Source organism: Falco peregrinus, chromosome 2 (genome assembly GCF_023634155.1).
Source record: "Falco peregrinus isolate bFalPer1 chromosome 2, bFalPer1.pri, whole genome shotgun sequence".
NCBI classification, from domain to species: Eukaryota; Metazoa; Chordata; class Aves; order Falconiformes; family Falconidae; genus Falco; species Falco peregrinus.
Window position 1 is genome coordinate 123,668,597 of NC_073722.1, and position 25,780 is coordinate 123,694,376.

The 25,780-nt window shown below is 39.0% G+C and overlaps 1 protein-coding gene across 1 annotated transcript in view; it reads right to left on the minus strand.

The window, feature by feature from the left end:
* Positions 1–25,780, minus strand: part of PRKCA (protein kinase C alpha) — a 159,988-nt gene that overhangs the window by 91,936 nt on the left and 42,272 nt on the right. Inside the window, exon 3 of the mRNA XM_055795016.1 lies at positions 7,739–7,821. Coding sequence (XP_055650991.1) covers positions 7,739–7,821 — 83 coding nt within the window. The remainder of the gene's footprint in view (positions 1–7,738; positions 7,822–25,780) is intronic.

Here is a 25,780-nt window from a genome sequence, read left to right on the forward strand (position 1 = left end):
GTGTCTTTTGCAACAGAGTGAGATTATTTTCATTAAAAAAGGAAATATTTCTAGGACAAGATTGCCTATTATCCAAAATCCAGATGAGCAATTTAAAAATCAACCTTGGTGGCTTATGTTTGGACTGGATCTTATAGGTAATTTCCAACCTAAATGATTCTATGATTCCATAATAGTTATCAGTGATGCTTGCTGCTCAGGTCACTCATGACGTCTAACATCGGTAAGAGTTGCTTTTCATTGTAAACCAAATGGTTAAAAGCAAAACAGACATGCCCTGCTGCTGCATTTCATTATCCCTGGAAGAAGACTACAAAGCTTTCTGATTAAAATCCCTTTTTAACTAGTTCTAAAGCAAGTCTTAATACTTTGCTTCCAGTTACTGTCTTTTCTTGAGTTTTTTGTTTTGTTTTGTTTTGGTGGTGTGTGTGTGGGGGGTATTTTTGGTGGTGGTGGTTTTGGGTTTGGTTTTGTTGTTGTTATTGGGGGGTGGGTTTAATTCCCAAGATCAGTAAAGCGACTATTTTTTTTCACTCTGAAACCAGCCTCCTACATGTTAACAGTCTGGAAGCGTAATTAAAGGCCAGCGAGCAAACAAGAACTAAAAAATTTTTTTTTTTTTTTTTTTTTCCAGAATTTCAGCATTACCTGGAACTGAACAGAAAAATCAATCTGGTCAAAACAACTAAACCCCCCAGGAGAACCCAATTATATTAATTTATTCCTGCTTTGCATAGAGGTGTGACACAAGGAAAAAGATCCCTCATATCATTTGCGTCACATCCAGAACTATCAAACCGAACAGCCTAATCCTGCTGTAAATGTGGACATCAGCATTGCTCCACACCTAAGCCAAACTCAAGCCCACTGCTGTCATACTGTCAATTATCATTTACAGATGGTGGTTTCCCACTGGTCCCCCAGCATATGAATTTTTGAGGGTCAATCTTTCTCCTTCCAACTCAAAAATCATAGAACTCATAAAATGACAAGCATGATGGAGCCTTACAGGACTCACCTCACCCCTCCCCTAGGTCCGATGAGGGCACAGATAATATCTGCAGCACTGTTTAGAGCAGTAAACCCCAAAAGAAAAAATTAATTTCTTCATTTGGTCACCCACTGCAGCAGTTACCCATCATTATACCTAAAATCTTCAGCGTTATGTAGGTAACGCAGGCAGCTTGGGGCAAGGGGGTATGGGACCTGGTTGCAACTTAAGAGACACGGAAAATATTCAAAGGTCATGATTTAAAGACCTTTAAAATTTTACTTCTTTTCTGAAATCCTCTCCTGAAGAGCTGCATAATTCTACATAAAACATCTCACTAAAAATGGAATATTCGCTTCAAACATACTCCTGAGGAAATTCATTGCCTTTGTATCAGAGGTGCACTGCCGGCACCGAGTTTATGACCTACTGTAAGAGCTGCTTCATTTTCTTCTACACTGGTCCCTTCACAATACTTTCATGTTGATTTTTTTTTCTTCCCCTCTCAATTGTGGTTTTTTCCCCACTTGTTTTATGAAACTGTATCTTAATATATGAAAAAAAAAAATCTGAACTTAAATATTGTCCTCTAGAGTTCTCAGAAGCCTCCCTACTGTCAACTGCCTTTGTGTAGCTATACATTATTCCAACATCCAAACCACCGACGAAAATATTCAGCTCCTGCATCATCTCACAGAACCTCACAGTTGTTCAAATTTAGACTGATTTCTCAAACATGCTTAAGATAATAAAGCTCCTGAACAATTTCAGTATCAAGGGGCTTATTAACTTTAAAGTCCTTTGCGTATATGTCATCTTCAACATCCACGAGGTCAGCTGCCCTGCCAAATGGGATGAGATGGCTTTGCCTTTTCATTTTGCATCAACCCACATCTGTATCTCATCAATTCATTCACTTCTAGGTGCTTAAATACTAAGAACTCACTGCGATTCTGAGAAGTCAGATTTAATCTCCCTTGCCTGTACAGTCACTTGCCCTCATTTAGATTTTTTCCACTTTTTAAGTTCTATTTATTTTGCTCGTAAGCCTCCTGTGGATCCTATAGTATTATAATAACTGAAAGGAAAATAGTGCAGATCCAGAGGTGGTGATGTCCAAGTTCTTGTGCACTCTATATTAAGTTTTATAAACTTGTACTAAAAATAAAAGAATACAGTCAAACACCATTTTAAATCACTAGTGGCTTGTTGTTTGGTTGGGTTTTTTTATTATTAATTTATGCGCATTGGAACTGGGAACACTGTAATACATCACATGCAGTTTGAAAACACTTTTTGTCATTATGATCCACTAACAAGGGGAAAAAAGATTTAACTCTCAATTTCAAAGTATCCTTTTTGAAAAAAAACTTGACGAGATTCCTCAACATGAAACACAACAAAGCTGCTTACAGCAGCAGTCAGTTTTTGAGGCTGCTCTTACATTTTTTACAATAATTTACTCAAATTCTAAAGCGTTTCAGCAATGGCTTTAAATAGTTTTTATGAACACCGAGCAATCTTCCAAAAACAAGCATCTGAATTGGAGACAGTGTTTCATGTAACTTTAGAGTACAATAGCAGCAGGAGCTGTTAAATTGTACTCAATAGCATCACCATAAGAGAGTTGGCCAAGAAGAGAAGATGAATAATTTCTATTCACACTACAGAGAGCCCTTAGATAGCAGCAAAATAACTTCCTGAGTCGGTATTTTGCTGAGACACCAGAGCTTACACCCTGCCAAGTATGAAGGAAACATAGGATTTTTTGATTGTATGAATTCTTATTTCATCTGAAACAGGATATTGTTCCCCAGACACCATCATTTCAGTACTAGTCAAGGACGACCACTTTATTCCCAAGTATTATTTTCCTTTTGGCACAAACACAGACCTTTCAACCAACCATTTCAGCTCGTCTGAGTAACGCAAAAAGAGGGTGATTACAAGCTTTTGTCTCTCTTACACTGCCTTTATTAAGGCATTTAATTTTAAAGTAATAAAAATAATTTATTCCCTCTTTCACAGCGATAGAATGCCATAGCAAATAAAAATGTTACGTGAGGAGACAATATTTGTACACCACTATTTTTAGCATGGTACAGAACACAGGACTTTTATACAGCTGAGCAGTCAGTTTATTAAATACCTGGCATGTAAGAAAGGCTAGGAAATAAGAAGAGGTCTGTGGATGGCATAGTCTGAAATACCTTTTGTTTCCCAAATGACTGCATTTAAGTATCCAGCAATAAAAAAAATAACTCTAATTGCAACTGTAAATATATTTGAAGAATTTAGTGAAACTCAGTGGAGCTCTCCCTTCCGCAGGGGATTGCTGCAGCCAAAACGTGCTACAAAGTCTGGAAAACAACTACGCGGCAGAAATCAAGCAGGAAGAAATAATAATAAAAATATTTTTAAAGTTCAACTCTCTCTTTCAAAGGAGCATTATTTTACGGTATAATTTGACCTCACGCTTCAGCCACATATACGCATTCAGCTTTCATGGAAGCCAGAAGGAAGTTTCTAAAAATTACGGGGTTTCTCCCCTTTGGAGTCTATCTAACCAGCTAATAACCCTGCTGCTTCGAAACTCTCCGTATCCCTGGAGGCATGGAGCGTGCCTGCCATCCTATCTTGCCTCAAGACAAATCTATAAATAAGCCCTCGCTGCCGTGTCCTAGATAGCTCAGGCCGCAGCAGGCAGGTCGGTGAACGCTCACCTGCAGGAGCTGCCTGCAAGAAACGCCCCTCTGCCTGCCAACGGCCTTCTGCGTCCGGCTGGGGCAGGCTTCTGCACTGGCATTCTAACGTGCACAATCATCTAAAAATTACAAGATGCAATAAATATCACACCATATATTTATTATAATTTGTACTTATTACTCTGGAAAAAAATGTTTTATTAATTACAATATTACTCTTACAATTAATGGAAAGGTTACATCACGCAAAAACACTGGAGAATTTGAGTATGTAAATTAATTGTGCACCTGCATGACATAATTTAGAAAAGGACTTTTTAGTATTTAAAACTCTGCCAATTATTATGATAAGCTTTATAGCACGCTACATTTCAGAACAAAGCTTGTGCTAACTCAGGAATAAGTTACTGAATTGTAAAAGGGTAGACATTATAGTCAAACATTTCAGTAAATTAAAAGTGTAAGATTCTACAATCCTCTTTGTGTAATAGGACCCACTAATGTATCACAATTTTAATAAAACATTTATTTTCTGTTTGCTTTTAATCTTCAAATTGTTTTTGTCATATCACTTCCGTGTAAGTATTGAAAATGGTCATTTGGTAACCCCATTTCTAAAATAAAGCATTAGGCTGATTTATTTAATCACCGAGGCCAAAAACCAAAAGTCACAAAAGGCAGTCAGCAATATTAAATATTATTAACAACCTGCCACAACAACAGATTCTACCACCATGAAGAGATTCTCGATAAAATTAAATGGCCTCACACAAATGTGTGTTCTCATTTATGAACTTCAGGAGAAAAAACCCTGAAGAACCCATGTTTCAAAACAATTAATCAAGAACACTCTCAAGACTCAAACCATACATTATAAACACAGAAGACCTGCTTGTGAGCGTCACCACTAAAATTTTCAATCACCCATAACTTCCATTAACATCTTACATCACAATTGAGCACCAGTTGTAAAAACTAGGTTGTTGGGGTTTTTGGTTTTGTTTTGGTTTTATTTTTTTTATTGTGCTACTTGTGTTTTAGGACCGACTGAAGCAAATCAACAGTGTATTGCTTATGTTAATGAGTAATCAAACAGATATTCTGTAATTGTCCAGACTGCTGATGAAGTTCTGGCTCTTCAATGCCCATCGGGTATTTTGCCACCGACACTTCTCCTCGCCTGGGTGCTGCTAAAGCAGTGACAGGCAGACGCATCGGGATGAACCTGGCACGTTGCCTCCCTTGGTCCGCAGCTGGTACTGGTGACCTTTACTCAGTTTGGTAATAGCAGCCACTCACCCGATACACAAATTTGGCCTAATAAACTGGAGGTAAGAGTTTCTAGGAAAGCAGGTCCCGTAGCAGATAGCTCCGTGCAATGCGGGTACTGGCACTGCCCACGTACACAATATATAAGGTGTATGGAGCATTACAGAGCTCCGAGCATCACCCAAATGCCATCCAGTGGGATGGAAATGGTTCAACTATACCTGAAGGCATCTGGACCGCAACAAAAAGTGGTGGCTATGGCTACTTTCTTTTAGAAGCAGGACATGGGGAGAGAGTAGGTGTTGCCACCTGCATTCTGCATGACAGTTCAGTGATGGGGACACTCACCCGGACAGGGGGAGACCTGGATTTCAGCTTTTCTGTATCTCTAGGCACTTCTAATGTACAATTTCCAATTCCAAAAGACTGCTTTAACTGTTACACTTAATAGACAGAGCTAATCTCCACACTTCACTTCAAAACTTTAAAAATTCAAGAACTTTCAGAAAAAGAAAGGTATGAAGAATAATTTGGGTTTCTTGTTCCTGCCTTCATGATTGCTTTAATAGTAGCCTCCTTTGACAGAATAATGCACTAAGGAACACGGAGCAAGGCCAGCCTGAGGACTGGCTGCCTTCCCGCTCGGTGAATGCCTTATGCCCCTGCCCTGGCTTCCACGCGAGTGCTCTGCCTACCTCGTTATTGTCAAAAGTCTCTTCCTTTGACTTTCGCCATAACCATTGACCTCAGCTCAGTCAAGTGACTTCAAGAAAGCTGTGCCCTATGCTAAGTGGAAAGAGATGCTTTATGTACAGCCTGGAATAACTCCTGAGGGATGCATCGTGGCTGCACTGGCACTTCTGATGCCCTGGTCCCATTCGACATGCTTAACGAACCTTTGGCAGTATCCACATTCTTTGCACAGGTAATCAACGTAATTGCTCCGTGTTTGAATCTTGACTTTTGGAATCTTACTCCCTGACGTGATTTGTGGATGTCCATAACTTCTGGTGACTGCATCCATACGTAGCAGGGCCCTTAGCTTAGATATGCCGAATCTCACTGTTGGAGCAATGTTTTTGGGGTTGTCACGGCTCTTAAATGGCAACAAGCAACCAGGGCTGCAGCAGGAGCAGCTGATGAAAGATGAAGGAAGTTTGAGATGAGGAGCTGAGCGCAGAAAAGTGAATAGGAAAAGAAAGGTGGCTGGAGATACAGAGAGCGATGAAATAACAGCGCATTTCATGAATTATCAGAACTGAATATGGAAAAAGATGGAAAGGTGAAAAGAAAGGCTTCTGTTACAATTATGTTTTTAACATCATTCTGTTGATTTTAGCAATATTTTGAGTACTGTGAAACTTCTTCCATTGTAAACAGTCACCAAAGTAGCAGTAATTGAAGCCAGGTGATCCCTGGGGAAAGGTACTGTTCAGGAGCAGACCCAGGAGATGTTCACCTCTCCATAACGGGGGGCTGGGCAAGGGGAAAGTTTGGAAGAGATGAGATGGATGTCGAGGACAGCAGTGTCTCTGTCATCACCTTCAGTGTGCTGCCACAGGACTGTCAGATCTGCCCCCACTAACTCTCCCTGTGACCAGTGGAGAAGCACCAACCTGGTTTGCTCTCTGGAGGGACTATCAGCTGAACAGGGAAAACCGAATAGGGTAACTACACTCCTAACATAAGCACTTTTCTTATGTACCTAAATTTAGATTATGTTAAATGTTTAAAAACCAAACCACTTCAAAAATTCTTCGCAGTTCTTCGCCATCTCCCTGTATTTAAATCTAAAAATAAGAAAACTTTTAACATCTCACATTTTCCAAATACCCTTGTGGCTTCTGCCCATACATTGTTCATTGATCTCATGGCTAGCACATTAAAACAATTCATGAGAAGCTCATTAAAAATGAGCAAGAGAAGTCTTCTGGTGCATTTCATCAGAGGAGATAATAGCCTGCAATCTAGAGCATGAATATGTTGTAAGAAACAAAACAGGGCCGGCCAGACAAAGAACACTTGGAATGTATTGTTCCCATAAGCAGATGTTAAATTACTTCACTGTAAAGTATTATTTATAAAACCCAAAGAAACTTTATTTTTATGTGAACAAACACGTTTAGTTTATTATTTCAGCAGGGTGATACAAAATTCTTGTACATGTGTCTCACCGTGTAAGCCGATGTGTTGAAAGTGAAAACTCGTTGACCAAAAATGCTACATGTATATAGAAATATTGACGGAGCAGGACAGAACGGGTGTATCCCGACTGGTACACCAGCTCGAGAATGAACATAATTGTTTCAATAACCTGCCTCAGATAAGCCAGCTGGCTCAAGATTAAACTGTCATCTGACTGCAGCTATAGATCCTCGTGTGCAGAGAGGACAAGGGCCAGAGTTAGTTCTGAAGATACACCTTGAGATAAGATAAGATACAAAGAAAGCTCAGAAAAAGCCTCAGCCTTTCCTGGAAATTGTTAATATCAAATGCAACCAACAAAGTAAAACGCTGGCTTCACACTTGGATAAACACCTAAGGATTGTCACATTCTGAAGGATATTGTTCTTAGTCACGCGTTCATTGCCACTTTTCTTACCAAAAATAGACCTTACTGTCCATAAATATACACTTCAGAACTGTTAAAAACCCCTCAGACTAATATTATCTATCATAAAGAGCCTATTGATGTTGTTTGTAATTCATTCTCACCGGTGAAACAGCAGCAAACTCCGTGTAAAAGCAGCGTATGAAATGTCGATGTACTTACATCAGTGTCGGGTCCCTTGTCAGCCCCCGGGCAAGAGAAGGTAACAAACTCATGGCACCTCTTATGAACCACAAAACAGCAAACTAGTGAGAGAAGGGAAACCAACAGTTAGAATGGCATCATTTAAATTACTATTTTTTTTCTGTTGTAACCAATTACAGAGGAAATGAAACTTAGAATCCAATATTTCATCTGCAAGTCAATGAAAGAAAGCAGAGCCTAATGTTAAATAAAGACGCACGAGGAAGGCAGACATCAAGTAAACAATATAATTAAAGAGAAGATAAACATGTGCATTTAAAAATCAAGACTCTACCAAATGATAAATTTTTACTGTTTAAGACAGCACACAGTGTTAAAGCATAGCGTGGGATGGACAATTCTAAGAAGCCACATTTCCTAAATCTGAATCCCTCTCTGTAACGGGAACTGTCACTGGAGCAAAACCCATCCTTGGGTACGGGATGTGTCCACCTGCATGCCTGGGTGAACATGTCTACGAAGATCCAGTGATTTTACTAGTTAATTACTTCTGTGAGAAACTAAAGCTCTGAGTGAAGACTGTTGTAGAGAACAAAGTGTTCCCGTATCACAGAATGGCAGGAGATAATGGGAAAAGAAAATTAGCTCCTGATTACAATATGACTGCCATTTAAAATTTATGAATGACCTGAAAGAACTTTTTCTTTCTGGAAATAAGGAAAGCTTCTTTTAATTTAATTATGTCAGGTGACCAAGGCTACAGGCTGTGTCACAGCATAGGTTGTGCATGTCCCCCCAAACCACGTAGAAAGAACAATTTGCTTGAGTGTGCTTACTTTGAGAAGCAGGTATTTTACTTTTTACCCTCACTACAGGTTCTTTCTTAACGTTAAGCTTAGTTCAGATATTTCAAAATTGGTCCGCATTCCAACAAAACAGAACAATCTAGATTTCAGATTGTGAAGCATACCGTCAAGCAATGAGTTGGGAGATTATAATGAACGATCCATAAGTAACTCACAATTTCTTTACAGATAACATTCCCTGACCACTTCAAATTTTCATTTCCAATATGTAAAAGTACACTATTTCAAGGGACACTTCTAAATAATAAAACAGATTTCAGTTGATTGTGATTGCATGAGTTTCCTCAACTTCAGTGATAATGAAATCAAATTATGTCAGTACTTCTAAGCAGCTCATTTCATGCGGCACCTTTAACAGTTCTCTTCCCCGTTTAAAAGGTGTATTAATTTCTTTCACCTAATGAAGACAGCTGAGGAAGACGTTACCAAGTGCACCTTCATGTCACTGCAGCACACATCGATGAGGCCACCATCGTGCCAGGCTGGCCTCACCTCCATCCTTCAGTCAGCCGCTGACTTTAACCAAGTCTGATCACCCTCACATGTTTCTCCAGCTATCTTTCATCAGCATCCCAGGCAGCAATGGTTTCCCACTGTTCTATTTCTGACATGGCATATGTTTATTCTTTGGGCAAATGGAATAAAATGGGCTTTGCTCCACCGATTGCAGATAAGCTATGCCGACTTCACATGAGCCAGAGCTCTGGCTCGATGCACGCTGCCCACTTGGTTGTCTGGTTTGTTAATCAACCTAAACCCCAATGAATCCTACAATTATCATTTTGATGGTTTGTTTCTACCAACTGAAAGATCACTTAGTGGCAATTACTATTAATATTACTTGCAGCTGGAAAAATGCTTCACTTCCAAACTGTATTTTTGGTTTCAAACCTTCCCCTCTTGAAGACAATAGCCTGATTTATGTTTGCAGGGGTAAGTCACATGCAAAAATATAATCTCATTACATCCTTCAGGAAACAAAGAAGTTAATAATTACTTTGTACGCAGTGATCATACAGTTAGAAAACGCAACACAATCATCAATGCAAAAGATCTGAGAAATATCTCTGGAAAGGCTGAAGAACAGAACTCCTTTACCAATGTCTGTTTTTCAAATTAAGATCTTAGGCTATTCCAACACTGCCTTTGCCCAGCAGGAGGGCGTGTTGCAAAAATTGCACATCTGGGGATCTATTTTGGGGCAATATTTATAAAATACTGTAGTCACTTCCTAGGTCTGAGTTGACAGCCTCTCGTAGTGTGCTACATTCATTCAACTAGAGACAACGTTGACCTTATTTTTAATATGATAGATCATAAGTGTCAAGATAGGTAGAAAAACCAGCACCACTCATTGCTACAGCCTTGGTCTGTGGTTATGAACTTCAGCTGCTAACTTCCGTGACAACAATGCTAATCACGCTACAATGGAAACTCCAACTCAGCTGCCAAAGTAAGCAAACCAGACAGCACGTGTCCTTTTGAACTTTCAGCTACACTTCAAAAAAAAAGGGACTTTATTAAGGCTTTGATTACCGATGTTGGCTACTCAACTTTTAAAAACGTTTCTGCCCAGTCTACTAATAGACTGTTGTGTGCACCTCAACATGGAGAGTCTTCTCAACTCTTTCTCCTTTATTTCCCAATTGTACTTATGACGGGTTGCCTACCTGCAAAGAAGCTGGTCCCTTAGTAGGCAATTTGAAAGCATCAGACCTGTCTCACCTTTTGAGAATACTCAGATGGGAACCAAAAAGTCTGACAAAAAAATAAACAAAGGAATAGGCAGCTCTCATGGAATCATAAATCTAAAGGGAACTGAGGGTCAGCTAACATCCTTTGTTAGCAGCCATCATTTCCATACATAACATTGAACATCCACATTTTCATGTTGAAATCCAGCCGTTAAGAGTGTATTTCAGCATTAGTTTTTAAAGTTTTCTTAATTTTACAAAGCATTACAGAGCTAGAGAATTCATGTAAAGATTTAATTAGTTCAGGTAAGTGCAAACAAAATGTTACCTGCTTAAAATAACACGCCGTTATTTTAGGAATAGAGATGAAAAATAACCTCTCACTTGTTACTTGTTTTGAAAAGAAGTTAATAGCCTCACATCGCTTACTGCAGCTGTTAAGAAGTCACATTATGTTCACCACCTTCTTGTAACGAAAGTTATATTACACTACTTTGAGGGGACTGCCAGAAAATTTGTTGCTTTACATTTTAAGACGAGTATAAGTAGAAGGGAGCTGGCACACATTATGCATAGTAGCTTGAGAGCAAGTAGTATCTTGAGGCTGACAGTTAAAATTAAAAAGAAAATTATTGAGGCATTTTCCTGTTTTGACAGCCTGATTTTGATCTGTGGTGTATATAATACGGCTGTGAGCTTCCATCCTTCCTAGCTCAGGGCTTGCAGGAGACAAACACCCTCTGAGAAGCCCGGGGGGGCGGGGGGGGCACAGGGAGGAAAGGAGAGAACAAAACAGGCCTTGTGTGGCAAAACCAGAGGGACTGCTAGTTCTCCACTGGCATGCTGCATCTACCAGGCTGATCCCTCGCCCTCCGTCCTCCCAGCAATGCTGCGGAGAGCAGAAAATGCTAAATGGCTATCAAGAAAAAAAGGAAGAATGTGGTGAGAAGCACTCAGTGCGTTCTCAAAGCAAACAAGCAGAAGATGCACTACATGATTGTGGGATTTATGATACATAATGGAGGGTAATTTATTCTATCCAACACTTTTCTGTTGGTGCACAATACCATGAAAAACATGTTGTTATTAATAATATATATAGTCATCAGTCACTTAGAGTTACAAGGCACTGCTGCAATTTTCAAACTGTTTTTCTGAATTATGTGATAAGTGAAGGTTATCACGATATATTGTCAGGTGAGAGTTATCTGCTAAAGAAAAATACGTTTCTAGTAGCTTTGACACAGACTGATGAGACAGAAATGAAATACTACAATAACAACTAACAGATGCAATCTTCTCTATTACATGATTTGTAAAGGAGAAAAGCCATTGTTGAGACCCAGTCACCCACGTACCTGAAGCGCTCTACAACCCACAAAGAACCGGGATCAAAAATGTCAAAAGTCCTATACTTTACCATTTGGAATAAGAAAAGTCCAACCGATATTAAAAAATGAAAATTACTTTCATACTCCCACTTTTGGAGGAAAACCAACAGGTTAGATGAGCCTTTCCAACAAACACCACACACCACAGTATTTCTTTATTCAGTAAAACAAATTAAGCGGCAAACTTAAAAGGGGGAGACAGTATATTTCTAAGACAATCTAACTGAACTGCCAGTTATTATTATTGCCTGTAATCAGCGAGGTTTCTTCAAGTCATCTTTGACTCATTTTTGTGATGCTCAAGACTATTCTCCCAACTGAAATGTTAGCTTTAGAAAATCCCAACCACCATAAAAATCATGTATTATCTTCCCATCTAAATAAACTTTAAGGCCATGGCTAAACTGTTAAGATGTAATTAGTTGCCCACCACCACCACATATACATATTCTTGCCTACGTAATTTGCGTCCAGGTTTCAAGCATCGATTCTTGCAAAGGAAGCGCTAGAAGGGGTCTGACGGGCAGCAATGGGGAAATAGCTCCATGTGCACCCAGTATTTGTTGTTGGGTTTCTGCTTTGGGGTTTTGTTGTTGGGTTCTGAACAAAAATTTGTTCTGAATTGGACTAAGGAGTTACAACAGAAATAAACCAAGCATGAAATCACTCTCTGCATTACTCTCAGAGGATACTAGAGAAATTTAAGGGCTTCTCCAGTAGCTTGGAGCACTGCGTAATTTTTATGTTCCTGTTTCACATGCTTTGCATATTCGGTGAGGCCACAGAATTTTCCCAAGGGGCCCATATTACTGGCTGACTTGTATTTTCTGCACGACACCAAGCAGTGAATGAATTTGTCACATGGCATGCATTAGTTCATTCTAAGATTAAATATAGCTATTACATTAAATGGAAATAGGGTACTACCTCAAAACAGACAAATAGTTTAAATACCAAATACATTTGTTATTTAAATAAGCAGTACTGTTTTAATCTAGTCCTAGTAAATTAATTTAACTCAGGAACAGGAGCTATTTCCAGAGCAAGAAGAGTAACAATTAAATAGGATTTAGCTAGGATTTAGCAATACTTGTCTTTCTCCTTCTCTGAATCTGTTATAAATTGTGAAAAAAAAAATGAAAATCATTTTATATTGAATATAAACAAGGCCATAGATTACAAACAGACACAAGTCAGAAGCAGCGCTAGCTCTGAATGTTATTAGCATTACTGAATCCACAGGGAATTTTGGAAAATTACATTACCCTAACTTTTTCAACATATATAATTTATAACAAATCTGCGAGTTTTTCTGCCAGTGTTTCATCCCATCTAGAAGAGAGTGCTATCTCAAGAGAGTACCGAGGCTAACACTTACAACTGCTGTACGCAATCTTTCCACTTGGCATTTACAACACTTGTCTCACTAAAACAGCCTACAGCCCAGCAAGATACAGCCTCTTCCAGGATAACATAGTCAATAAGAAAAACAACCACCTCTCCACATTCACCTTAACCTGCTACTAAGCTTCTTAAAGCTCTTTTGTAACACCATGAGGTCACGCAGCACCTTTACAGCACTAATCTGCATAGTACTACAGATTCCTTGCTTCATGGATTATCTTTATTGCAGGTTCTGCAAAACTCAAACTACCTTCTCAAAGAGGCATCGAAACTCCACCCTGAAGTACAGAGACTACACGAGATCAATATTGATAAATTAGGGCCAATTCCTACTTCTAAGCTACAACTCTACCAGTCAATAACTGGTTTGTGTATTCTCACGTTCGTACATCTGACCTTGCTGCACAGATTTTCTTTTTCAATTCTGTCAAGTTCAGTTAAGCTAAGGCAGTCAAGGGGAGGACAGAAATGAGATCTCTACTACCTATTTTTAAAAATTAAAGAGAAAGTAATGTTTAACTGAAACAATATCTTATTTGTGTGAAAGGATTATACAGATCGTCCGGATAGTCTTAACTACTCAGGTCATTAACTCCTTTACGCTGAGTATAAAACAGATGGATGTCGCTGGTAAGCTGGCTTTGCAAGACCTACAACAGTGTGCAAATAGTCTGTAGGTCTGGCAGAGAATGCACATACATTTTCATTTACCCAAACAACTTCAATGGAGCTGGTAGTACTGTAGGATAAAATTATGAGTATATACCTGCAGCTATATTTTAAGGTGTTTATAAAACAGTTTGGATTTAGCAAAATACCTCACATAACATATTCAGGCACATACTATAGATTTGTCATTTCTGCCTTCCATGACAGGGAAAAGAAGGTAAATGATAAAGGTTTTTTTCCCCTAAAACTATAGCACAATGTTTGCAAAACTGACAGTTTCAAAATATTAAAGTATTTAACGTAATATGAACTATTCAACACACTTTCAATCTACTTGTTAATGATGTACTTTTAAAAAGACAGATATCATCATTTCTATGTAAAGTCCTTGCTAAAGTTTCACAAAGCTATTAATCTCTCTCCTTTGAGGCGTCCCATTTTATAAAAGAATAATAACCCAGAAGTCATTTATCAAAAATGGTGCTGGAATAGCTATTTCAAGAACTTGTAACAGCAAAAAAGATGACCCAGTATCACAGACTTTTTATATCGCTTCTGTAGTCTGAATTCACTTTAGTTTAAAAATCTGCTGATCTTAACATGTTGTATGCCAGCAACAAAGACACTCCGGGTGGCTGCTGTAATCTGCTTTGTAGCTGTGTACAGGCACATCAGCAAGGAACAGCACGGCTCTTTCAATTAAAGAACTCAACAACATAAAAGCCCGTAAATGTTTCTTGTTGAACGCCGAACATTCATTCTTCAGATTTTTCAACGCAACTAATTCAGCAGTGACCCTAATCGCAGAAACAGGATGTCTTAAATAAAGCAGCTGCCTTCGGTCTGATGCATTACCTAAAGCAAAAATAAAGGGCCGAGAAAGTGAGCAGCACGAAGCAGCACAGGCTGCACATGTTTTAAGACTGTAGGAAACAACGGGATGCAAGATGAAACCGATCCCCACAATGCAGCTGTTGGATTTTATTTTGTTTTGTAATACAGCTGGAATCCTGGACGGCAGCAGAAAGCAAAGTGCTTTTGGAAAATCATGGTAGCTGCCCTCTGCAGGGCACAGCCTCACTGAATCCGGTCGTGTTACCTAGCACGAGAAAAGAATGAGGTCCTCGGTGAGTAAACCTTCTCTAAACCCAAGAGCAATCACAATGACTTTGCTCTTAGAAGCCCAGTGGCCACCGCACCCCACGTCCTTCCAGTGGTGCCTCCATCCACCCAGCCCAGGACCAGCCCAGCAGAGCCCCAGCTCCAGAAGCCAGCGTGGGCAGAGCTGCTCCTCCCGCCAGCCAAGCTGAAAACTTCATTGTTCGCTCATGAGAAGCACTGAAGACAAACATCTGAACGACTCAGGCGATTTCTTAATCTTTCATCTCATATTAAATCACCCACATGGTCAGTTTAACACAGCCCGCGCCACGCTTCACAGCAACGTCTGAATCCATTCACAGCTCGAAGCATGGAAAACTGATGAAATACAGAAAGCATGCTAGCACAGCTGTAAGGTATTACTGTGAGGTTTTTAGAAAGAAGTTAGAATGCTTTAGTACCATTGTTACAGCTTGTTTTTCTCAGCAAGAATATTTTAGTACCATTGTTACAGTTTGTTTTTTCTCAGCACTTCATAATTTAATGATATCAAGCTACTGGTGGCTGTAAACCAAAACATTTCCTTCTTTGAGTATGATTTGTATGGACACAAATACAACAAGTGAAATGCCAGATCTGAACGCCAAAAGCTGAACGCTAAGTATTTTAGTATATTTTGAATTTAAGTCTGGGCTTTCAGTTGTGTTTGAGAAACCTTGTAACGTACTGAACAACATTAACAAACCTCGCTTGCCAGTAGACACAATCCATACAGTAATTCCGTTATTGCCAAAAGATGGTATTTATTCTTCTTCAGGACAGGAAGAAGTGAAGCCAGGATAACAGCAAACAAGCTGTTTGAAACATGAACAGAGCCATATCCCAAGTACTACACTAAAAGAAATAAACTTCCCGTGATACCTGTTTGGACATAATCCTGATAAAAGAATTACTTCAGAACTGCTCATACAACAAGGATAATGACATAATTCTACATTTACTTACATATGCAGAAGTCACCAAAAAGATGATAGAACCCTCTGACATTTGCTTTCACATAATCATAATTCCAAAATAGCGCAATGGGACTTCAAATGTATTAGAGCAAAAAACTCATGCCTTGCTTATTTACTTATTTATTTTTAAAAGACACCAGTTCTTTCTAAAGGATCAAAGATCTAATTTCACAAAACAAGTGTTATAATAGCATGTAGGTGCCATTTAACGTTTATGCCTGGTATAGAATCATATAAATTTAAATATGGAGAAAATCATGATACTGATCCACAGAAACATCAGCCCAGCCACCCCTTGTTCTCTTCAGCCAATCTCATTTGCTCTTTCCAGTTCCTTTCAGCATGGGGAAGGTATAAATTAAAAGATAATTATAAAAACTTCTTGAATCTTGTCACAAAAACCCCACCTGGTATTGTTTAATGACAATGATTATCGCCATAAGAGTTAAACTTGCTATCTAAATGCACTTTAAACTGCAACAATTAGCTCATTTTTGTTTGCCCAATTAATGAATTCCGTAGACCGCTCTATGGTATATTCTGTGCTAAAGTGACTGCATTAAAAATGAAAGATATTCACACTGTGCCCCAAAGTCACAAAAAAACCCTTGCAAAGCCACTATCTAGTCTCTTGCTGACACCACACCAAATCCTTTGGATATAATGAAATTGCCGGTATTCATTGTATGATGGTATTTTCAGTGCTCCATATAGTGTCTTTAGTTAGAAGATACAGATACATTCCCATTTGGTACAGGATTGTAATTACTATTAAGATTCAGATCCGGTAATTTATTCTACGTTAGCTCCAATGTCCTGAACACAAAAAAGGTATTAATACATATGTTACAATTCTGTTAATTTATAACTTATATGAAAATAATAGTCCAATCCACTAACGAAGGGAAGCAATTAAAGACAGGTGAACAGCATCAACGGGCACCAGGGGCAGCAGCAGGTGGCTGCAGCAGCAGGTGGCTGCAGCAGCATGGCCCTCGGTCCCGGTGTCATACTACGCGAAGCAATTGCTTAATGCAGAATTCTGAAGTGAACGGTTATTATAATTGAAAGACAGATGATTACCAGATTACTTCTTATATACCTTGGCAGCGACCCGCTAGAACAGGCCAAGAGTAGAAGCAGGGGATGGGATGGATGTCACAAGTGTCACACAGCAGCAGCTTGCATTGGTCTGCACTAACGTGCCTCTTGCCTCCTGTTCTCTCCAGGATTTTTGGACAACTAGGACTTCACTGTCAACGCCGCTCACCATTCCTGCCCTCCAGAAGTTCCATTTTTATCCAACACAGATATTTTATTTTTTTTTATGGCAATAACTATACTCTGCCTCTCTCAACCTATCAAGAGTGTGGCTCGAATAGCAAAAAAAACCATTTTAAAATAAAGAGGTGCAAAAGATGTGGCTGAAATTTTCAAAGGATCCAGCGGAAAAAGAGAACATTCACCTCCTTTTGGACGTGAGGGATACTAATAAAACCAACTGACGGTCACTTTAGACACTTCCCTCAAAGGGCTGAAGCTGGGGTTTTTTACCTGACCTACCCATTATGTCTCAGCAGTAGCAGTATATCAGGATATTGAAGAGGTTTTGTTTAAGGTTTTTCCTGTTGCTGTTTCTTTTAATTATTTTTATGTTACCCAACAGATGCTCAATATTTGTTGCAAGTCTTACCCAGTTGCATACATCTTATTAAAGGGTCATCTGCTAGAAATTTCAGTATCACTTTCCTACTCTCATCAGTCACTGAAAACATTGTTTCATCATAAAGTAACTGCAAGCTCTCAGGAAGAAAAACAACACACACACCAAAAACCCCAACAACTCTGCATTAGACTAATTTCAGTCTGAAATTTATTGCCAGTGTAAGACAACAAACACACAAAGAAACCCATTACAGAATTAAGGAAAATCACCGTCGGCCAATAGGTGGAAGATTTTTTCCCTAGTATGTTTGAAGGGTACATTACTCATAACAAGCCGATTAATTTCTTTGGTTTAGTAGTTATCAAAATTACATGGTGGAGTGAATGACGTAAGTTTCAGTAATTCATTCAAAATAGCATAAGTGGTATTTATAGGAAATACCTGTAGACTCAGAGGTAGGTAGCACACACATAACGAAATATGAAACCGTGGAAACTTGTCATTTAATTATGAATGAATTATTTACATTTGCATTGTAAAACATTTACAGGGAAAAAAAATTCTAAACAAAGAAGTAGTTCAGCTGGGAGATTTGCAGCAAAAAAACCAGCACAGCAACCATCAGTGGAATCTGTCACCATATAGTCACTGGAACTTTTGAAGTGAAAGGTATATTTTGAGCATGAATTCAGGAAAATTGAATTAATTGTACCCATCAATCTATTAATTCAGCACTAGGCTCTCATGTAAAGCCCGTCTTAGTTTACGCATCTTGGTTCCCAGTGCTTTGCCAGCACAAACGTTTGCACTCCCAGGGAAACACAACATCAGCACGCAGAGCCGGCATAGTGATGATTTCTTAAGTCATGGTTAAGTGACCACTTTAATTTGACGTATGGCACATTGCTATCAAAACCAGTGGCCCTGTCTTCTTGCTTCTGTGTTTTAACATTTATGCAGTCAATTTTTTTTGGCAGGGTTAGGTTTTAGCTGGACCAGTTCCCTGAGCTAGCTCAATACACAGAACATCAAAGTTCATGTAGCACAAAAATAGAACTACAAAACCACCACAGCAGCCTCAATTTGTGCTAGATTTATACTAGATAAAGCAACCATGTAATAACAACCTATTTGAATATTAAAACTCAATCCATCCTGCATGATTAAGTAGAAGAACTGAGGGAATGTCTCCGGTCTGTCTACATGGTTGACAAAGATTTCGAAACGTTTTTCAAGTTCCTAGAAATTGATCTTTATCTCAAAATGCTCCTGCAAATTTAGCCTATGTTTCAGTTCATAGTTCTTAGAAAGAAAAATGGCTATTCTTGTTGCCTTGACTATGAAAATGGTATACAAGCATTTTCCACCATATGGTTATAATTGGGCAGCTTTTTCTTGCTCACTGACGCAGCAATATAAACAGTATTTCTTAGTATATGTCAGATTGAATGAGTAGTCTTCCCATGATATGGAAAGGTAAACATTATTTCCTATCCCATGTATTTACCAAAAGCAATATCTTCGCTTAAGTAAAAAACGAGGCATGAATGTCAGTGACATGTTAGCTGATGTTCATCTGAGAATACTGTTTACAACAAGCCAAGAATTTTCAAGCGGTAGTAAGGGACTGGAATTCATTAAGCCATGACTCAACACCCCTCACCCGCCCCCCCCCCCCCCCAAACAAAACAAAACACCAAAAAACCCCAAAACCGAGATTGCAACTCATTCCTGCTCACCATGGAACATGCATAAAGGGTCTACAGTCCAAAAGCAAAGCAAATCCATTTCTGTCATTGCTGTCTTTTCAGACTGCTTTTATTCAAGGTTTTACTGTATGACATATTGGCACTTTAGAAGAGATCATAAAGGCAACTGAAAAAATTAAGGCATTCCATAATTGCACAACAAATCTATAACTTGTTAAGGAAAACAACAGTGACAATTTGAGCTTTCAGTTGACAGTTCTTAAAATCACAAATTACTAACAGGCAAAATAAGAAATCTCTATTTTTCACGTGTTTAAAAATGTTAACAAACTTTATGAAAGTTTCTTGAAAAGAAACTGATGAAATCACTTTCTTTCGAACTTTAAAGCTTTTCTGACATAAAATATTATTTATTTCCTCACTAACTTAACTATCCCCCTTCTTATATACAGTGCAGCAAAGCAATTCAGCCTTTCAATAATACACATTTAACATGGTTATAAACTAGTCTTTTACAAAGACTCCACAATGCACTTATCAATAACCTGGGATGCTGTGCTGTTCCAAAACTAAGGGAAGTACTTCTGGCTCTACTCATTCTAAAAGATAAAATATTGCTAGAGGCACAGTATACATCACCCCATTAGGTATCTGGACAAGTTAAAATGGACCTATTTTATTTTTACCCAGGAAGAATTAAGTATAGGTCGGAAATGTAAGCATCATTAGACTCCCTGCTTAACTGTAGCACTTTCCTAGCACTCCAGTGAGTTGAGGGGGGGAACAGACACTCAGTCTGGCATCCAGCCCCAAAATGACATCTGGGAGCAGTTAGTCACTAGACACATAATGCATGAAATGCGGATCTGCTTTCTACCGGGCAGCACAGCACAGCGCAGCAGTTGGTTGCAATCAGGTCCCACATTTCCAAACCACACTGGTGTAAGAACGGAACTGCATGCACCCACAGATGCAAGCGCACAAACACGAGTGCAAGAAAATCCATACAATCACGGCAGAGGATCACACGCAGACAGTACTGTCGATTAGCTTCCATGAGCCCACACAGAGGAAGGCCAGGGATACCAAAATTAAAGCATTTCAACATCAGATTTCTTTGCCGTGCAACAAAGCCCATACTGTGATGGTGGGAAAAGGTGAAAACTGGGAACAGATGACAAAACCTCAAGGTTGATCCGGAAAGCCTGGGGCAAGTCACCTCTCCAACAGTTTTCCCAGCACTACAATCTATATTTACGCATCTCTTCCTTCCCAGGTTGTATAATTCAGACATGCAATGTTGCCCATTGAATGTCTCAGTTCCAATAGATCAACGTTTGTACTTGGCCATGTTGCTCCTTAGGTCGCAGTTTAGTAACAGAGATTATTCCATATCTAGTTTGGAGCAAGATAAAAACCCCACTTTTTCCCATGCAAGATTTATATTTAAGTCTTTATAATCAACAGCCTGAATCATGCCCTTTTATGCAATGCAGCTCATTCATTACATCTCACCCACACTTCTTAAATGCTGTTTAATAATTCTGATTATGAATATTCCATTATTTCAGCCAAAACCAGTTTTTATTTTCAATCACTTTATGCCTTTTAATGCTCCAGACTGCAGGGTACTTAAACCCTTCAAAAGTTGAATAAAATAATGCAGTAAAACTGTATGAAAGCAAGTGATTTATGTAAAACTGCATGTTCTCTCTGTAAACAATGTGAAACTGTTACACAAGTGGATGGAAAATAACAGATTCCAGTAGATTCCAACAGGCATGCAAACAGATGAATTCTACATGAATTATGTTGAAGTGGTATAATAAATGTAGAACTAATTTCAGACTCCAGCATTTGAAAAAGTGCATCCCACATACAGAACAGTATCATACATCAACAAACTACTGCGTGAGAAATCAAGCTGCCATTAATACCTGGATGCAAGATGAATTTTCAGTGCGGCAGGAACTTTGCTTTAAAGCTCTCATGATTAAATTGTGAATACGTCATTCATATATTCATTGCAGAACGTTAAAATGTGAGTAAACTGTGTCTTAGGGAAATGGCCAGGAGAAGAGGAGGGAATGTGAAGAGCTGACAAGACTCCAGATAGAGTCTTTCCATAGAAGGTTCTCTGCGAAGTTAGTTTCTTCACTAGTCTGGGTAAAAACACCCCTCCAAACTGGAGGGCAAAGCTACAACTAAAGTCTAGTTCCAGTGCAGGAAGGGCTCCCGGTGGCACAGGCTGCCTGTGCGAGATGGGCAGAAGCCATCAAGCCTGTCAAATTCTCTACCGCAGGAAGGACCACTGGTCTGTAGTTTCCCACCTGCTTCACGCCGGCACAAACCAGCATCGGTGCTTGATGAAGCGGTGCCGGTACGTGCCCCCCTCCCCAGCTGCCGACTCCTGCCCTGGACCAGCCCCTTTCCTGGTGGGACCTGCGCAAGGATTCCCCCTTGGCACGTTACTGGTACTTACACGCTAAAACCCAAGTTACTGCACAGGAAAGGACTGGTGTGCAGACATTAGTCAGGCAACTGCGTGAACCGCAGCTCCGGGGCAGGACCGCGATACTTCCAGCTTGGAGCAGTTTACGTGGGCTGTGGAACAGCACCAGAGTCTTCCCCAAGAAAGGCTCAGCATCTTCACAGGAAAAGTTGTTTCAGGTTTTGTCCCGTTTCCCCAGCTATCTGCTTCTACTTCATTTTAAAATGATATACCTCTAAAGACAAAGAATGCGCTTTGAAATATTCTTAATTTCTAGGAAAAAAATATATTAGATGTGATCGGTGAGGATTTCTACACCTGAAAAATCAGTGGATGTATTTGTTCTGAAGCTCGCTGACTGGGTAAAACTAGTTACAAACAGATTTATGAGTGTGACTCAGAATCTGGAACAAACTGAAGATGAGCAACCAAAAAAAAACGAACAGAAAAAATGTGTTCTATTATTTTAAAAACGTGTAGTGCCTACAACTTGCATTGAAGCTGCTGACGATAGAGCCCAGTTTCTTTATTGCAATGCCTTTGTATTTGTTTCCTTCTCTGTACTGCCTTACAGTACAACTGCACAATTAAGAGGGTTTTTTACATCTTTTTGCTCAGACATACTTCTGCTAAGCAACAGCTCACACTACTAATAGCAGCAATACCAGGTACTACTGTAATTGGGAATTCATAATTCATTGCCCTGCTGCATAATGGAATCTCATTCTTACCACAGAACTTTCATATTTTTGAAAAACATATTTTTTAAAAGATACTATTTCAATTGCTTTAAGCTTTCGTAGAAAAGCCAGAAAAAAAAGTAACGTTTTCTTTTAAACTACTGCTACATAGCATAAAGTGGTATTCCATGCATTTGAGGGAAAAAAAGATCATATTTATGTCTTAAAAGTACACAAAGGCTTTTTTTTGTTGTTTGGATTTTACATCCATTCACAGACATATTAACACAGTAAGTCTATTAACAAATGCAAGGGATTTTACAAATTCAATTGTGGTAATTAGTCATATTTCAGCTTTATAGGACTCTCTGCTCTAAAGAAAAAGATTATGGCTTTTCTTCTTGCTCTATTACCCAATTGGCATTTAAGTCGATCTGCTAAAAGTGTATCTGCTTCAATGGAAGCTCAAAATAACCCATTAAAGGAATATGCAGAGCTATGAGAATTTTATTTATTTTTTTAATACTTCAATAAGAACATACGACATTACTAAGAAGTCCTGGCTGAACGTTATTCAGCTCTCCTTCAGTTTTTCCAAAATTCCACTTTTTCCTGTCATGCATACGACAAAAAAAAAAACCCCAACATGCAAACAAACAAACAAACCAACCAAATTCAAGTTCTTATATAGGTTGCAGAAAACAACTCCTCATCCCAACGTACATACAAAGTGTTCAGCATTGTAAGGAAAGCCTTTCCACAATACACAGCACGTACTCAGCCGTTTATTTCAACGCAGATGAGAACACGGCTGCTAACCGAAAAACCAACACCGCACGGACTTGAGAGTTGCTCCCTATACTAAAACGCTACATCAGAAAGTTGCTATTCCCAAAATCCTAACAGCAAAGATGGATTGCCTTTCAGCTATAACACTAGACACAGCTGCATTGTGAAATCCGTTTAGTGATGATATTAACAAATTTGATAAGTACAAACCATGTTGTACAGAAGGAATATGGAAGAATATTGATTAGACTAACGGTCGTCTGAAATAAGACATTGCCTGCCGTGGTTTTGCTGCCTTCAAAAGAGACAGTGAATTACTGAACCTTGCAGAGAGGCAAGAAAGGAGGCTGGTATCTATTGATTAGTGACAAATAGGTACTGTGAATTCACCAGAAGGGTTACTAAAAGAAAAGAATGCTTTTCATTAAAAGGGTAGGACCTACACCTTCAAAAAAACCTATGTGGATCAAAATACTGACTCTTTAGACTTAACAGCATTTGTAATTCAGTCATTTAATGTAAGCCAAATAGAAATAACAAAAAAACAACCGTTTAACTTTGTAACAGTCTCTGTTTTGCATTAACTGGCTCAAATTTTTGGAGTAAGATGCAAACAAAACCTTACAAAATTTCATTATATTTGTGGTGTTCTGACAGTAACTGGCACATGCTGCTCTGGTTCACAGTGACACACATTTAGCTCGTTTTCAGCAACTTTTGTACAATACAAATTGGCCTGCCATGCTTTATGTTGGCATCTTCATTTCAGGATCTTACATGTGAGGCTTTGTTAAATGGTTTTAAAAGTGGCCTATGGTAAAAGAAGAAAAAAATGTCATTTTTTAAATGGGAAAATTATTCCTACTTGAGGGTAGTTATTCAATTTGATACAAGAATTATTAAAACTTCAGCATACTCAAAAGGCTTTCTGCCTTTTCAGTGAATGATTCCCCTCGCAGCCATACGTTGTCCACTTAAATTCTACTTCCGGTAATGCTGTACACATCCATCATTCTGTTCGCAAGGACTTTACAAGTCTTACTTGCTTTAAGAAGAAAAAGCATTTACATTCACAGGATGGCTTCAATTGCATAGCGCTTACGTTCGTGTTAAAACATCCATGTTAATGCCCTCCTGGCTTCCTCCAAACAGGAAGCCAGCAGGGCTTTCCTACCTGTTAGACACTATTGTTAAAACATACATCCAGGTCTTTACTTTTACTTTTGGCTTCTCTCCTTGTTTACAGTTGACTTTTCTTTGTAAATAAAAATGTTATCCTTCTTCCTGCCTGAAGCGTTATGATTCATCAAGTTACAGTAGAGGCGGGGATTGGCTTGGGTTTCCCAGTTATTAGATTTATAAATGAACACCAGGGGGATTTCTCTTATCTACATGTCTGGACGCTTAAAGAGACCATACCTGTTTGAGCTCATTACTTAATAATCAATGGAGGGAAGCAGACATTTCGTCTAGAAGTGCTATGTCACATCCTGATGTAAATTGCCTGCATCACGTGGAAAGGTCCCCCATTAGAGAAGATGGATACTCACTCTTTACAATAGGCTTTAGGATGAGATTAATCACATCTGAGGAGAGTCCATTTCTCTCCAGAAGCTACGAAGGGATCCAAGACATCTCTCAAGTGTTTAAAATTTACAACGTTGGCATTTAAATCTGAATGGATTAATCTCATCCTATATGCTGGCTAAACTAAAATAAGGTTTAAATTAACAGGGTACTAATCTGTGTATACATCGGGCTTGGAGCCAGCTGCTGCTGATGCACCTGGCTCACTTGCCCGAGCACAAGGCATCACAACACGAGAATTCCCTGCGCCGGGGTGACCAAACGAGAACTAATGCATTGCCTCCTGCCTTCTGGTTTCCATTAGTAGGACACTTACTGAAGATTTCCTTCCTAGGGATTTCACGTAAAAACCTGATTTATCTTTGTTCTGGTGCCTAAGTGCAGCCCTCCTCCTACATAGCGAGTGCTTCAGTATTTGATCATGTCAACTTTTATGTCTGTCTCCATATACTGAAGATGCAGCACAAAGCTCGTTTAGGACCAAGCAGCATGTGTGTAAGGGCAGTCAAACCAGGGTCCCCGATAAATAGAGCGCACTGACTTTCATCATTTTCAGTTCATTCCTTCCCTTTTTGGACCAATTTCTGGACATATTATGCAAGCTGGAAGAATGGATGCAAATTCCCTACTGACTATTAGTGTGTCTAGACACATTCATTGACCTAGATGATGTCTTAATTGCCTCTTTTCTATCTGATGAGGAAAATATACTCTAACTTTCCCTGGCTGCAACCTTAGTCATTAAGTTTTCTAACTGAAATCACTGAATTTAACGAAAAGCTGCTATACCGCATGCTCTCCGAGACTGATTTATGAGGAGCACTTATCACAGGCTTAATATGATCCACAGTAAACCTGTCCATTTAAATCTTTGTTTGCAGGACTTCAGATTTTCTGGCTTTTGGCTACTAGGCAAGGTAGTAGTTGCTACCTATGAATCCTACTACCTTTTACAACATACTAGCTTAGATTAGGATAAGAAGTTCAATTTACATAT